This window comes from Mus caroli, unplaced genomic scaffold (assembly GCF_978045245.1).
Source record: "Mus caroli unplaced genomic scaffold, Mus_caroli_1 scaffold_14, whole genome shotgun sequence".
Lineage (NCBI taxonomy): Eukaryota > Metazoa > Chordata > Mammalia > Rodentia > Muridae > Mus > Mus caroli.
This window is the reverse complement of record NW_028227269.1, coordinates 53,131,564-53,144,508: the sequence shown is the minus strand read 5'-3', so window position 1 is coordinate 53,144,508 and position 12,945 is coordinate 53,131,564. Positions and strand designations below refer to the sequence as shown.

At 42.6% G+C, this 12,945-nt stretch overlaps 1 protein-coding gene across 5 annotated transcripts in view; it reads left to right on the top strand.

Moving 5' to 3' along the window:
• Nucleotides 1–12,945, top strand: part of Baz1a (bromodomain adjacent to zinc finger domain 1A) — a 123,750-nt gene that overhangs the window by 94,500 nt on the left and 16,305 nt on the right. For all 5 annotated transcript variants that reach the window (XM_021179125.3, XM_029484733.2, XM_029484732.2 and 2 more), the window contains 6 exons: nt 837–944; nt 3,392–3,516; nt 4,880–5,479; nt 9,226–9,389; nt 10,519–10,670; nt 12,535–12,683. In XM_021179125.3, the coding sequence (XP_021034784.1) occupies nt 837–944; nt 3,392–3,516; nt 4,880–5,479; nt 9,226–9,389; nt 10,519–10,670; nt 12,535–12,683 (1,298 nt within the window). The remainder of the gene's footprint in view (nt 1–836; nt 945–3,391; nt 3,517–4,879; nt 5,480–9,225; nt 9,390–10,518; nt 10,671–12,534; nt 12,684–12,945) is intronic.

Here is a 12,945-nt window from a genome sequence, read left to right as displayed (position 1 = left end):
GAGCATCCACTTGGGTATTTGCCAGGCACTGGCATAGCCTCACAAGAGACAGCTATATCAGGGTCCTTTCAGCAAAATCTTGCTGGCATATGCAATAGTGTCTGGCTTTGGTGGCTGATTATGGGATGGATCCCCAGGTGGGGTAGTCTCTGGATGGTCCATCCTTTCGTCTTAGCTCCAAACTTTGTCTCTGTAACTCCTTCCATGGTTATTTTGTTCCCTATTCTAAGGAGGAATGAAGTATCCATGCATTAGTCTTCCTTCTTGATTTTCTTGTGTTTTGCAAATTGTATCTTGGGTATTCTAAGTTTCTGGGCTAATATCCACTTGATTAGTGGATAAGTGAAACTTAGAATACCTTGCATATCTAATGACTTCTTTTGTGATTGGGTTACCTCACTAAGGATGATATCCTCCAGATACATTCATTTGCCCAAGAATTTCATAAATTCATTGTTTTTAATAGCTGAGTAGTACTCCATTGTGTAAATGCACCACATTTTCTGTATCCGTTACTCTGTTGAGGGACATCTGGGTTTTTTCCAGCTTCTGGCTATTGTAAATAAAGCTGCTATGAACATAGTGGAGCATGTGTCCTTATTACCAGTTGGAACATCTTCTGGGTATATGCTCAGGAGAAGTATTGCTGGATCTTCCGGTAGTACTATGTCCAATTTTCTGAGGAACCACCAGACTGATTTCCAGAGTGGTTGTACAAGCTTGCAATCCCACCAGCAACGGAGGAGTGTTCCTCTTTCTCCACATCCTCGCCAGCATCTGCATGATGCTCAGTGTAAAGTGTCTATGTGTCAGGTGGACTTTTGTTTGACTTTCAGAATACGTAGAAGGAAGGAAGAAAAACTTAAGGAACAAGAACAGAAAATGAAAGAGAAACAAGAAAAACTGAAGGAGGACGAGCAGAGAAATTCAGCTGCAGTTCCAAGGTATGGTTTGAATTTTACTCCCCATGTGGCTTTGACAATTCACCTCATATACAAAGAAATTTTGATATAGAAAAAAATCACTTCATTACACATAAAGATTAAGAATAAAAGCCAGACACCTAAAACTATAAAGTGCTTTCAGAGTTTAAAAACTTAATTTTTTATGACTATATTTAAAAGCCTATGAAATTTATGTATAAACTTTTAATCAATTATACATGTGTTACTTTTTAGGAATATCACTTGTTTCTTAAAATTCATGTTGTAAATGGTAACTTCCTACAAAGATTTCAATGGGTTGTGTGTCTTCCCAATCCCCAAGACTAGGTTTCTCTGTGTTGGCCTAACTGTCCTGGAGCTCATTTTGTAGATATGCTGACCTCAAACTCACTGCCTCTGCCAGGATTAAAGGTGTGCACTTCCATGCCCACCTCAATATGTTACTTTTAACCTAAATAGTTAATTTCCTTCTCCCCTCTACAGCCACCACCAGCATAGGTAGGTACACTGTTTCGTAGTGCTTCTGAGCCTTACAGAGGAATATGGTTAAATTGGAAGATTGACTTCTGCCATCTTTTCAAATACCAAGATAACCTCGAACATAAATCTTCCTGCCTCCACTTCCCAAGTATTAAGATTATAGGTACATACAACCCCACCTGGCTTAGTATTATTCCCAACAGTAAATGGTAAATTGTAAATAGTAACAAGCTAAATGTTTGTCAATTTATGAAAAGTATAAATAGATAAATGTCTTCTGCATGCCTATAGAGAAAAAGACTGGCTGGCTGGCCTTTTGAAATCTCAGAGCCCACCCCCAATGACAGCCCACCCCCAATGACACACCTCCTCTCACAAGGACACATCTCCTAATCTTTTTCTGAATAGTCTTTTTTCATCTAGGGACTAGACATTCAAATATATGAGCCTTCGGGCTATTCTCATTCAAACCACTACAGGCAATCTTGTGAATATGCTAGAAACATCACTAAATTGTATGTTTTGAAATGGTGATTTTCTCTTTTATAAAAAGAGGTTTACTTATTTATTGATTTAGGTTTTTTTGAAACTGGATCTTTCTACATAGCTCTGGCAGTCCTGGATTATATAGACCAAGCTACCCTTGAACTCAGAGAGATCTTCCTTTCTCTGCCTCCCGAGTGCTCAGATTAAAGAAATGATGTTCATAGTATATAGATTGTTGTTTTTTATTTTTTTTGTACTAGGGACTAAACCCAGGCTCTAGAAGGTTTTAGGCTCTTACTGTCTGAACAAACAAGTTATAAAAATAAACATGGAATAAATATCCACTTTTCCCTATCTTTAATGTAGCCATCGCCACCTGGAACTCCTGCTTCAACTTTTCCAAGTGCTAGAATTACAGGCGTATATCAACACTTCTGACTCTTCCATATTTTAAATATTGTTATTGTTGTGTGACTGAAGGAAAGGGGTGGAGTTTGTCTTCTCCTTCCACCTGTACATGGATTCTGGGGCTCAGGACTCTGCTGCTCATTGTGCTTAAATAGCAAGCACATTTCCCCTGAGCCATCTTGCCAGCTCTTCCCCCCCCCCTCCCCGCTTATCTCATCTCCCTCATATGTCTTTTTCCCAGTTTCCTCAGTGAATAAAAATGTGAGCCTGCAAAACTTCACTTTGGATGTAGAAACAAAAATGATAGCAGAGACATTGTCTGTGTGGCTTGCAGTTTACCCTGACTGGCCTGATACCTCCTGTGAGGCCCAGGCTGACCTCAAACTCAAGGCCTCAGCCTCTAGTGTACTGGAATCACAGGCATGCACCACTACACCCAGTTTAAGTGATAGAATTCCCTCTGAAGTTCATATAATTTTAGTTTAAATTTGAATAACATAATGGAATAACAGATTATGTTCGTTCCACTCACTCACTGTATCTGAAGTACAACTGCTTCTTTCCCTTGGTATTTGTCTCCCTATCTCTCCCTACTCTGAGCTGTTATCAGCAGGTAGCCAACCGCTCTCCCCCACCCCACCACCCCCGCCTCCAACCATGAAGAGCAGCTTCTCTGCATCATTCACATTCTCACCTTCATGGTAGCACTTTCTAACCATCTTCCCTTCTCTAAACTTTTCTTCACAAAGCTGCCTCAGCAGTGAAGAGCACTGGTTGCTCTTGCAGAGAGGACCCAGGTTTGGTTCCCAGCAGCCACTTGGTGACTTACTCCAGTTCTAAGGAGAACCCACTTCTCTAGTCTCCACAGGCACCAGGAGCATATATTGTTCACCCATAGACATGCAGGCAAAACACACACGTAAAATAAATAAATGTAAGCCCCTCATTTCCTTCCTTGCTTCTAGGGCCAAGCATGGTTTAACTCTGCCCTTTTTTCTCACCGATACCTTGGATCACTCTTCTTACTTATACTTTCTTTAGATTTTAAGCTCATTCATTCCTTTTCCTTTCAGGGAAGAAGAAAGGGAAGATTTTGATACTAGTACTGAGAGCAAAAAAATAGAGCAGAAAGACCTGGACCCTGATGTGGTTACAGAAGATGAAGATGACCCCGGATCGCATAAAAGGAGCAGAAGAGGTATCTGTCAGCTCACTCAGAGCAGAGTTCTTTCTGCTTCGTGGCTAGGTCTTGATTCAGCGCTATTCAAGTCAGCCTTGAACTCACTGTGTAGCTAAGGCTGACCTTGAACACCTGCTTCTCCTGCCTCTACCGCTGAGTGATGAATTATAGGATTGGGATTGTAGGTGTATGCCACCATGTCTGTCTGTGTGGTATCTTAAACATCTGCCTTGATGAGTTGTAAAGATACTAAAGTGCTTTATTCACAAGTCATTGAAGAGAGACAATATTCTTTTTCATGAGTCCTTTTCATGTTCTCCTCCCCCTTTCCTTGTTCAAGTTTATTTGAAACAAGATTTCATATAGCATAGTCTGGCCTTGAACATTAAATTCATAATATAGCCAAGAATGGCTGTGAAGTCCTAATCCTCCTGCCTCTACCTCCCGAGTGCTAGGACTATAGATCCCCACTGTGCCTATCATACATCAGTGTCTCCTAACTTCAACTGCAGTGTTGGGAAGGGGGACAGATTGAGACAGGATCTCAACTTGTAGCCCAGGTTGGCTTGGAACTCACTATGTAGACTATGTCTTACTTGCCTCTGCCTCTTAAGTAACTTCAAATTTTATTTAGCAGGTCTTTTGTTTACTAAGATTTATTTTTTATTTTACGTGCATTGGTGTCTTGCCTGTGTGCATGAATATATGAGGGTGCCAGATCCCCTGGAACTGACCTCCATGTAGGTGCTGGGAATTGAAGCTGGGTCTTCTAGAAGGGTCAATGATCTTAACTGCTGAGCCACCTCTCCGGCCCCTAGCAAGTTTTACTAAGTCTGTTTTGCTTAGTTTTTACTCTCTGGTATGAAAGCAATGTGCAGGCCTGTGCACAATGATCTCTCATTGTGTCTTCACACAACTTGCTCTCTGCATGCCAGAGAGGAGGGGACCTAGTTGTCCTGTTCTTAGGATACCAATACTGCTCAGTTAAGGCCCCGGCTTCAGATACAGTCACAGTAAAACATGGTTCAATTTGTAACACAATAAGTCCTGGTTAGCTTTGTGTCTCATATTTATTTCTTTTTTGCTGTTTTGTTTTTATTTTTGAGATGGGGTTTCTCTGTGTAGCCCTCCCTGTCCTGTAACTCACTTGGTAGAACAGAGATACAGAGATTTGCCTGTCTTATATTTCTTTAGTGAATATTGAAAATATAATAAGGCTGGATATGATGGCAGAGGCCTTTCAGAAGTAAAGGCAGGTGAATCTCTGTGTGCTCCAGGGCATCTGAGTCTACTACATAATGGGACCCTGTCTCAAACAATAGCAACAAAAACAAATTAAATAAATAAAAGAGCAATAATGATACATTTTATTTCAATGTAGGGAAAGTGGGACAAACTGCAGTTAAGCAATGTATAAAGCAAGAAGAGATGAACTACTGTATAAAGCAGGAGCCTCTGAGTGCCGACGCAGAGGAAGCTTTGAGGCAGGAGCAACAACAGAAAGAGAAAGAACTCCTGGACAAGATTCAGAGCGCCATCGCCTGTACTAACATCTTCCCTCTGGGGCGTGACCGCCTGTACAGGCGCTACTGGATCTTCCCTTCCATCCCTGGTCTGTTCATAGAAGAGGATTACTCAGGTCTTACTGAAGACATGTTGTTGCCTAGGCCTTCAGCATTTCACAATAACGCACAGCCTCACGATCCTCAGGTATCTATTAAAACTGAAGAGTCCTTCTTGTCTGAATCTACCTCCAGCCTCAACCAAGGTCCATTCGATGACTCTGTGCTGCTGCCAAAACCAGTGCATAAGCCAAATCGGTGGTGCTTTTACAGTTCTTGTGCACAGCTAGACCAGCTCATTGAAGCTCTCAACTCCAGAGGACACAGAGAAAGTGCCTTAAAAGAGACCTTGCTACAGGAGAAGAGCAGAATATGCGCACAGCTTGCCCACTTCTCTGAAGAGAAATTCCATTTTTCAGGTAAATGTTCTGGTTTTTTTGAGTCACTGTCTGTCCCTGGCTGTCCTGGAATTCACTGTAGAACAGGCTGATCTTGAACTCAGAGATCTGTCTGCCTCTGCCTCCTAAGTGTGGGGATTAAAGGCGTGTGCCACACTTCCTGGATTAAACCTATTTCAAGCTGTTACACATATGTTAAAATAGTTAGCTTTCATCCTGACCTGTTCTTAGTTTGCAAATTAGACAGTCATCATATATTTCTTTATACAGACAAGGGTCTCAAAATGCCTTTGCGTTGTTTGTGTGAGCGGTCTTCTCATTCCTTGATGATGGACTGACTACTTGAGTTATTCAGCTTTGCATTATTGTGACAAAGTATCTGCACAGAACAACTTGAAGGCAAACAGCATGAGGCTGGGGGTTGACAGGAGTGAGTGAGCAAGCACCACAGTGGTAGCTCAGAAACAGAAGACCTGCCTCAGCTGGCTTCTCCCCTTCCCCTTTTATACCCTGTGGCTCCAATCTGCTTAGACGATGCCACCATTTTGAGGTGGTTCTTAACCCTCTGCTACTGACTACTGTACATGTGACCAAAGTCCAGAACCCCCTCACAGACACTCCCAGGTATCCTTTACTGTATCTCAGTGCCCAAGGCCCAGCAGTTTTGAAGATACTATGGTGAGTGGGATGAATGTTTCGACCGAGTTCCAGCCAGATGCACAAATGGTCTCTGGAGGTCGAGTGGCTGCCAGGGCAGATCGGGCTGCAGTACTTCCTATGGGAGGCTGACACACTGATGGCAGATAGGAGAAAGAAAAGCAATTCTTGGTGTGAGTTTCAGCAATGAGCGTCATGGAGAGAATTTGGGGCATGTTACTGTATCGCACTTTATATATTTTCCTTTGTGTTTGTTTCTTTTTTTTTTTTTTTCTTTTTTTCTTTTTTTTTTTTTTTGGTTTTTTTTTTTTTTTTTTTTTGGTTTTTTTTGAGACAGGGTTTCTCTGTATAGCCCTGGCTGTCCTGGAACTCACTTTGTAGATCATGCTGGCCTCGAACTCAGAAATCCACCTGCCTCTGCCTCCCGAGTACTGGGATTAAAGGCGTGTGCCACCACCACCCGGCTATGTTTGTTTCTTTTTATTTATTATACTCTCTTACAATACATCCTGACCTGCCCTCCCTCCACTTCTTTTTCTTTCTCTCCTGCCTCTCCTCTCCCCCAGATCCATTCCTCCTCAGTTTCCCTTCATAAAAAAAGAGCAGGCCTCCAGGGATATCAACCAAACACAGCATAAGAGGTTGCAATATAAGCTAGGCACAAACCTTCGAATCAAGGCTGGATGAGGCAATCCAGTAGGAAGAAAGAGGTCCCAAGAGCAGGGAAAAGAGTCAGAGACACCCCAGTTCCCTCTGTTTGGAGTTCCACAAAAACCCCAAGCTAAACAACCACAACATATGTATAGAAGACCTAGCATAGACCATGTAGTCTCCATGATTAGTGCTCAGTCTCTGTGAGCCCCTGTGAACCCTGTCTGCTTGATTATATGGGCCATGTTCTCCTGGTGTCCTCAACCCCTCTGGTTCCTATAATCCTTTCCCCTCTTTCCTCCGGGTTCCCCAAACTCTACCTAATGTTTGGCTGTGGGTCTCTGCATCTGTTCCCATCAGCTACCAGAGGAAACTTTCTTTTGTTCCATTTTTTTTTTTTTTTTTTTTAAGATAAGGTTCCTCTGTTTCACATGTCTGGCTGACCTGGAGCTTGCTGGCTTTGAACTCATAGAGTTCAAATCCCCCGCCTCTCCCGAATTCGAGGATTAAAGGTGCCTGTCACTATGCAAGGAAGCCTTGCTGATGGTGACTGGGCGAGGCACTAATGTATGAGTATAGCCGAATGTCATTAGGGATCGTTTCGTTGACTTTGGCGGGGCAGACAAGTCTGGTTCTTGGACCCTAGGTCTCTGAGCCTAGCTTCCAGTTCCTGGCTATCCAGACAGGATCGGGCATAGAGCCGCCTCCTGGGGTGGGCCTTAAGTTTAGACCATATTTATATATTTTCAACAGTTCAGACACTCATCAATTGAAAGTATACAATTCGCCTTTAATCCCAGCACTCGGGAGACAGAGGGAGGCAGATTTCTGAGTTCGAGGCCAGCCTGGTCTACAAAGTGAGTTCCAGGACAGCCAGGACTATACAGAGAAACCCTGTCTTGGAGAAAAAAAACAAAAACAAAAAAGTATACAATTCAGTATGTTCACAAATGGACAGTCACCTCCACAGTACATCTTAAAACGTTTTTGTTGCTTCAAACAAGAATCTTTGTGGGCCAGGGAAGTAGCTCATCAGGCTTAAAGTGCTTACCTCACAAGCCTGAGGACCTGGGATCAGTGCCCTGAACCCACATAAAAAGCCAACAGAGGTGTTGTGAATCTGTACTCCTACAGTTAAGATGGGGGTGGAGACAAGGCAGTCAGCTGGAAGTTTGCATGCATATACATGCGCTGTGGGAACACACATACATGTCTCTAACTTTGGACAACCACAAATCTTTCAGTGTCTGTTAAGGTTTCTCTTGATGTTCCTTTTTCTAGGTTTTATTTGGGGTTGGGTGGGGGGTGGCTTGGATTGGTCTGAGTTTGGTTTTTTCAGACAGGTTCTTATGAATGGAATCACATCATCTCTTGTGTCTAGCATCATAAGAATAATGCCACTAATGTTCTCAAAACGTTATTACTTTTTGTGACTAAATAATCTATTTTGTGCATATACTACATTTTATTTATTCACTTATGAACAGATGTTTGATTGAGTTCCACCTTCTGACTATTATAGGAAATACTGCTATAAACATTTAAAAGTGTTTGGGTCGGTGGTTCTCGTTTGTTAAGTATGTACCTAGGAATAAAATTTCTTTGTCTTGTAATAACTTTAATACTCCAGGAACTAACTGGTAGTTTGCTTTCCAAAACAGCTACACTTGGTTTTCCACCCATGGGGCATAAGGGGTCTGGTTTCTCTACTTCCTTATGTTTCTAACTTTCTATATCCGCCATCCTAAGGAGTGGGAAGCCGGCTGGAGAGTATACCTTCCTTAACAAAATGCTTATACACATCTTTTGCGCATTTTGTAAATGGATTATTGTATTTTTACAGAATTGTAAGAGTCTTTGTATGTTCTAGATAAAGACTGGAGATTAGTTTTCTGTCACCGTGGCACAAGTTAAGGTCATCCGGGAAGAAAGACTCTTAATTGAAAAAATGCTTCCATGGGATTAGTCTGTGTAAGGAAGTAGGGCTTCTTGATTGATGGTTGGTGTGGAAAGGACCCATCTCACTGGGGGCTTGCCTGGGCAGGCTGTGGCACGCCTGGCTGGTGGCCATGGACGGTATAAGAGCAGGGTAAGCAAATCAGGAGAGGCAAGCCAACAAGCAGTTTCTGCTTCAGCTCCTGCCTCCAGGTTCCTTCCGTGGGTCCCTGCCCTGACGTCCTTCAGTGATAGATTGTGACTTGAGAGTTGGAAGCTGAAATAAACCCCTTCCTTCCCAGGTTGCTGTTGGCCATGGTGTCTATCGCAGCAACAGAAACCCTAAGACAAAGGCCTTTACCAGATTTATGATGATAGCTATTAAGGAGTTACTCAAAATCATGTCATGTCATGTTTTAATGTTTGTAACTATTGAGAATTTGTGGTTATTTCATGTAAATTATCTCAAAATTATGTTATTTTTTTACGGAAAAAATCTTAAAGATATTTGATGGTTATTTCAGACAAACCTCAGGCTGATAGCAAGCCTGTGTCTTCTCGGGGACGATCTTCTGGTGCATGTGACATATCCCAGATGTCTGCAGAGAGGCAGCTTGAGCTGAGGCTCAGAGACTTTCTCTTGGATATTGAGGACAGAATCTATCAAGGGACACTAGGAGCCATCAAGGTTTGTCCCTTATGTTTATTTATACCTTAGATGCTATATGTAAATATTTCTAAATGGTTTATATTTTCATCTTTCCTAACCAGGTCCTGCCTTCTCTGCTCAGTCTTGTTGGTTGGTTGTCCCCCACAAATAGGACCGCATACATACTAGACTACCACTCCAATAAAGTACATCTCCAGCTGTTGATTTCTCTTTGAGACATGACTACACTAGCTCTGATTGACTGGACATTCTGTCTTGGTGATGGACTTGCACCACCATGCCTGTTACATATATGTTATATTCATGCCTTCAGCATCATTTGTCATTTATACTGTCACCACCTAAAATCATTTCTAAAGGGGCTGGAGATGGCACAGTGTTTCAGAACCCTGTCTTCTCTTCCAGAGGACCCAGCTTCAATTAGTAATAGCTAATTCTGTAACTCCAGTCCCAAGCTGACACTCTCTTGTGGCCACCATGGGAATGGGACACTTAAGTGGTACCTAGACTTATATGCAGATGAAACCCTCATTTAATTTAAAATTTTAACAACTGTTTTTATAGCTGGGCATGGTGGCATAATGCTTCCAATCCCAGCACTCAGTAGGGCTGGTGCAGGTGAATCTCTGAATTGAGGGCAACCAGGTCTACAAAGTGAGCTTCAGGACAAGTCTGAGATACATGAAGAGCGCTTATTTCAACAACAAAACAAAAACATTTGATTATAAAGTAGTGCATAATGGCTCGCACTCCTGTTATCCCAGCCCTTTAGAGGTTGAGCAGGAGGACAAGACCAGCTTGGGCCACAGAGTTAACACACACACACACAAACACACACACACGCACAAATGTAGTTTTTAAAAATAGACTAAAGTACTAAAGCTTTTCATCTACATATTATATAAATTGCATTACATCATTGAATAACTTTATTTTATTTTCATGTTTTGGACTTTGAGCAGATTCTCTATAACCCTGGCTTGCCTGCCCATCCTTCTGCCTCTGCCTCCTGGGTGCAGTAATCTTATTATTTTTTTTTTATGCTTTTTTGATTCCTCTGTTCTAGAATGTACATGAATTAAGTCCATAGCTCTTAGGAGTAATGTATCCCATATCTCAGGGTCAGTAACTCTAGGTGTCATTACAGGTTACAGACCGACAGGTCTGGAGATCAGCCCTGGAGAATGGGCGGTACGAGCTGTTAAGTGAGGAGAGCAAGGAAAATGGAGTGGTTAAAACTGTGAATGAGGACGTGGAAGAGATGGAGATGGACCAAGCAAGGGTCATAGTGAGAGACAGGTAAACGGCTTCTGAACCGATCGCCAGTCCTGGCTTAGGTTTGGGCTTCTTTTGTTTGGGTTCCTTAGAAAGTGTGCTTAAGGCTGGGCGTGGTGGCGCACGCCTTTAATCCCAGCACTTGGGAGGCAGAGGCAGTCGGATTTCTAAAGGTCTAGATTTTACTCTGTTGCTTCATTTGTACTGATACAGCTAAGAACTCTCTCTAATGTTGAAGTACACACTTCTGCCTCAGGAAGATCACTGCAGCTGCTGCACACTTCTAAGCGGTGTCTCCTCTGAAAAAAGAAAGTGTGCTTAATGTCATTCTATTATATTATTTGGGGACAGTGTACATGTGTGTGGAAAACAGAAATCAGTGTCTCTCATCCTTCACTAAGGCTCTTGTGAGCTTGGAGGTCACCAATTCAGCCAGACTAGCTGACCAGTGAGCTGCTACCAGGCCTGCCTTGTGCCGTGTGTGCTGGGGGTCTGAACTGTGGTTCTCGTCCTTACATGGCCAGTGAAAGGCTTGTCTGCAGCACAAGCCTGAGAACCTGAGTCTGTACCCCGAGCCCATTTAATAATTACTGTGCCATGTGCCTGCAAACCCAGCCTTCTGTGTGGAAACAGGAATGGGTGCTGAAACTCATAGGCCAGCCTGCCTGGAGTACACAGCAGGACAGAAAACAAGAGGGATCCGGTTTCAACACAGTGGAAGGAGAGAAGTGACTATCAAAAGTTGTCCTCTGACCTTTACATGTGTGCTGTGGTATGTGAGAACCCACACTCACACAGTATACACAAACTCACTCACTAAATAAATGAATCAATTCTGAGGTGGGCTAGCAGATAACTCAGTCATGAAACACTTGCTAGCATAGCTGAGGTGCTGGGAATGATCCCCAGAAACACACACACACACACCAAAAAAGGTCTGGTCTTTTTTTGTTGGTGTTTTTTTGAGATCCTTAATAACCCTCTCCATTGAGGTCTAGATTTTACTCTGTTGCTTCATTTGTACTGATACAGCTAAGAACTCTCTCTAATGTTGAAGTACACACTTCTGCCTCAGGAAGATCACTGCAGCTGCTGCACACTTCTAAGCGGTGTCTCCTCTGAAAAATGTTGGAAAGACATGAAACTGTAATATAGGAGGCCTCCTTGTCTTGGAAGAACATGGGTAACAGTGAAGGATGTGCTAGAGAGCCAGAGTAGGGGTGCACACCAGTAGTCCCCAAACTTGAAGAAAGAGGCAGGAGGACTGTGAATTCAAGACCAACCTAGATCTGTATAGAAGACTATACAGTGAGACTTAGTTTTCTACAGGGACGATCATGTGAAAGCACTTTTGTAAGTGATAAGTTTTACACTGGAGATGTAAGTCTGGTGGCTGACATCTAGGAAGTGGGAGAGACTTAAGGTTCTAAGGTCTGTCACCCTCAGTTCTGACTGACGCTTTCCCCAGAAGCCTTGCCTCTTCTGCCTTCCCTCCTTGACTAGGTGCCTTGTGTCCTCCATTCCTCTCTGAGGTTGGGAAACTCTGTAACATAGGTGTCTGGGGAGATGGCTCAGTGGATAAAACACTTGCCATGCAAGTAGGAACCCGAGTTAGCATCCTCAGAAGTCACTTAAAGTGGGACATGGTCCCAGGGTTCTCACTGTCCACATGGGAAGCAGAGACAGAATCTCTTGAGAGTTCATGCTAGCTAGCCTGCCATTTGCAATGGCAAACAACAAAAGAAACAGACCTGTCTCAGGGTGGAAGGGAAAACTGACGTCTGAGGTTATGTCAAGACCATACATCTATGCACACAAACACAGATAAACTTGGGAAAAATGAGTGGGTCCGAGTTTCACCAAATTGTGATTTTTCTTTTAATTATAGACTTTTGGGAATTAAAACAGAAACTCCAAGTACCATCTCAACCAGTGCCAGTACACCACAGTCAGTGAGCAATGTGGTTCATTATCTGGCCCTGGCCCTCTTTCAGATAGAACAGGGCATTGAGCGGCGTTTCCTCAAAGCTCCACTTGGTGAGTATCTTCTCATTTCAGAATCCCTGCTGGATTTTAAATAATGGGAAATGTCCTCCCACTGGGACTGTAGGCTGACATAATGAGCTTTATAGGCTAAAATTGATCTCATTTTTTAAAAGATGAACTTTTCAGGTAAGATGTATTTTAAATAATAACGTAAAATATTGCTTCCTGGTTTACTCGAAACATTCACGTTTTTTAAGCTTATTTCTTTTTTTTTTTTTTTTAAAGATTTATTTATTTATTATATGTAAGTACA